This window comes from Pocillopora damicornis, chromosome 1 (assembly GCF_964200805.1).
Source record: "Pocillopora damicornis chromosome 1, jaPocDami1.2, whole genome shotgun sequence".
Classification (NCBI taxonomy): Eukaryota; Metazoa; Cnidaria; class Anthozoa; order Scleractinia; family Pocilloporidae; genus Pocillopora; species Pocillopora damicornis.
Window position 1 is genome coordinate 30,025,034 of NC_142670.1, and position 1,982 is coordinate 30,027,015.

General features: G+C 36.5%; 1 protein-coding gene across 1 annotated transcript; it reads left to right on the forward strand.

Moving 5' to 3' along the window:
• The first annotated feature begins 291 nt into the window (after positions 1-291).
• On the forward strand, positions 292-1,290 carry LOC149053228 (adenosine receptor A3-like). The gene has a single exon (XM_089203423.1). It carries the CDS (start codon positions 292-294, stop codon positions 1,288-1,290), a length of 999 nt encoding a protein of 332 aa, XP_089059549.1.
• The last annotated feature ends 692 nt before the right edge of the window (positions 1,291-1,982 follow it).

Here is a 1,982-nt window from a genome sequence, read left to right on the forward strand (position 1 = left end):
TTCAACAGGAAAATATATGAACAGCTGATTCGTTCTTTGATTAACAGCCATTTTAATTGACGGTATTAGTTGAACCTGAAATGTCTTGTTTACCTGGAACATGTGACTCCTTGAATATAATTACCACGAAAGACAAATAACTTGTCAGCCGTTGATGCTTGGTGTTGTTGCAAAAGGTTGAGTTCCTCTCCTTTGAAAAAACGCCTTTTTTTCTGAAAAAAAAAAACTGTTTACCGTGATCCATTTAGTGATAAGTTTATAGTAATTGACTAGTCGGCAGTGAACAAAACCATGGAGAATGCATCTGCATTTACAAGAAGTTTACCTTCCAAGGCAGAAGGGATCGCACTATACAGCGCTCTTATTTTATCGTTGGTCCTTATCATTGCAGGAAACTTGCTCACTCTGGTTCTCTTTAAGGTTACCAAACGACTTCGTAAGAAAAGTTTATTCCTAGTTATGAACATGGCGTTTGCTGATTTGATGGTGGGAACCTTCTCAGTACCCTTTTACATTTACATTGTTGGACATGCCCATCAGCATTGGACAGCAAAATACGGCTTTTATCTTATGGTCTTCAGATGCATCGATGCCATTTTTATATTCGGCTCATATCTATCTGCAGTCTTTATATCTTGTGAGAGATTGTACGCCGTATATTGGCCGTTTAAACACCGATTACTGTCCACAAAAACGTACCGCATCGCCATTTTTATACTTTGGACACACGCTGCCTTGCTGTCTACAACATTAACTTTGCTATCGGTGTTTACTTCAATTAGATCTGCATTTTATGTCTCTGTCTTAGTTCTGCTGGGTCTAACAATCATCATTTGTGTCTGTAACATCGCGATCTGGAAAAACTTTCAACACAAGAGCGTTGACTCACAGCATCGAAATGGAGCATCGCGAAACAGACGCTTAACAAAGACACTCCTTCTCGTGTCCATACTCGCTTTATTATGTTGGCTTCCCTTAATCATCTTGAACGTATTAATCTATATAACTAAGAAACCAATACCATGGAAGTTTTATCACATGGTGAACATTTTAAATTATTCTAACTCTTTTGTCAATCCGATTGTCTATGTATTCAGAATTCGTGAGTTTCAGCAAGCGCTACGTTTATGTTACACGAAGAGGACACCAGCCATTAAGATGGTAAAATTCAAAGGAAGAAACCAAATGGCAGCACTAAGAACACCAGAGATAGAACTAAGAATATTACGAAGCGATCCCACTCGCCTGCAAATTGATGTTGAACGAGAATATATGGAAACTAAGTTTTAGTCAGCTGAGATAAGAGGACCTTCCGCGTTTTTACTGAATAGTGACATCCATAGGACGAAGGAGCCATAAATGTGGAGTATTGTAAAAAAATAGGATAAGGTTCTTAGATTTTCAATCTTTTACTTGACAGAGCCCTGCTGTTCTATAGGGTGGCTTTTCGTTTGAAAAAAGTCTGAATTTCATTCAATGATAAAAATGTACAGTTTTATTTATCCTATCTGAGCAAAATATCGTCTCATTTTAGGAAAAAAATAAACTCCTCATAAATATGATAATTCTAGCTCTTAAGTTATAGCTCAAATTCACACACTTACACTTTCAAAGTTGTCAGAACATGTCAATGGCCATCTTACGGACGGCGCCCTCATGAGTGTGAAATAAAAAGTAAGATAAAATAAAGAGCGTACAGCTGTAACTGCCTCCAAACTAAAATCAAGTAAAATTTAATCAAGTTCTTTTGCCATTTATTATCACTCGTTTAGATCAAATACGATTTAAAATATATACAAAGAACACCGAATGCACATGACACCTGTAGGTAACTCAGCCCGTGGACAAAGCCCTTTAATTTTGACATAAAAAAAATTATCACGAAATTAATTTTTCCTCTGAACTTAAGGTTGAATCAAATTTGATGTTCGTAATATAAAAAAGAGCCATTCGTGAAAAGTAAAACCGCCAATTTGCTAAAG

What these genes read in the sequence shown, in the direction of transcription:
- LOC149053228 (XM_089203423.1), top strand. Translation starts at nt 292, where the DNA reads ATGGAGAATGCATCTGCATTTACAAGAAGTTTACCTTCCAAGGCAGAA.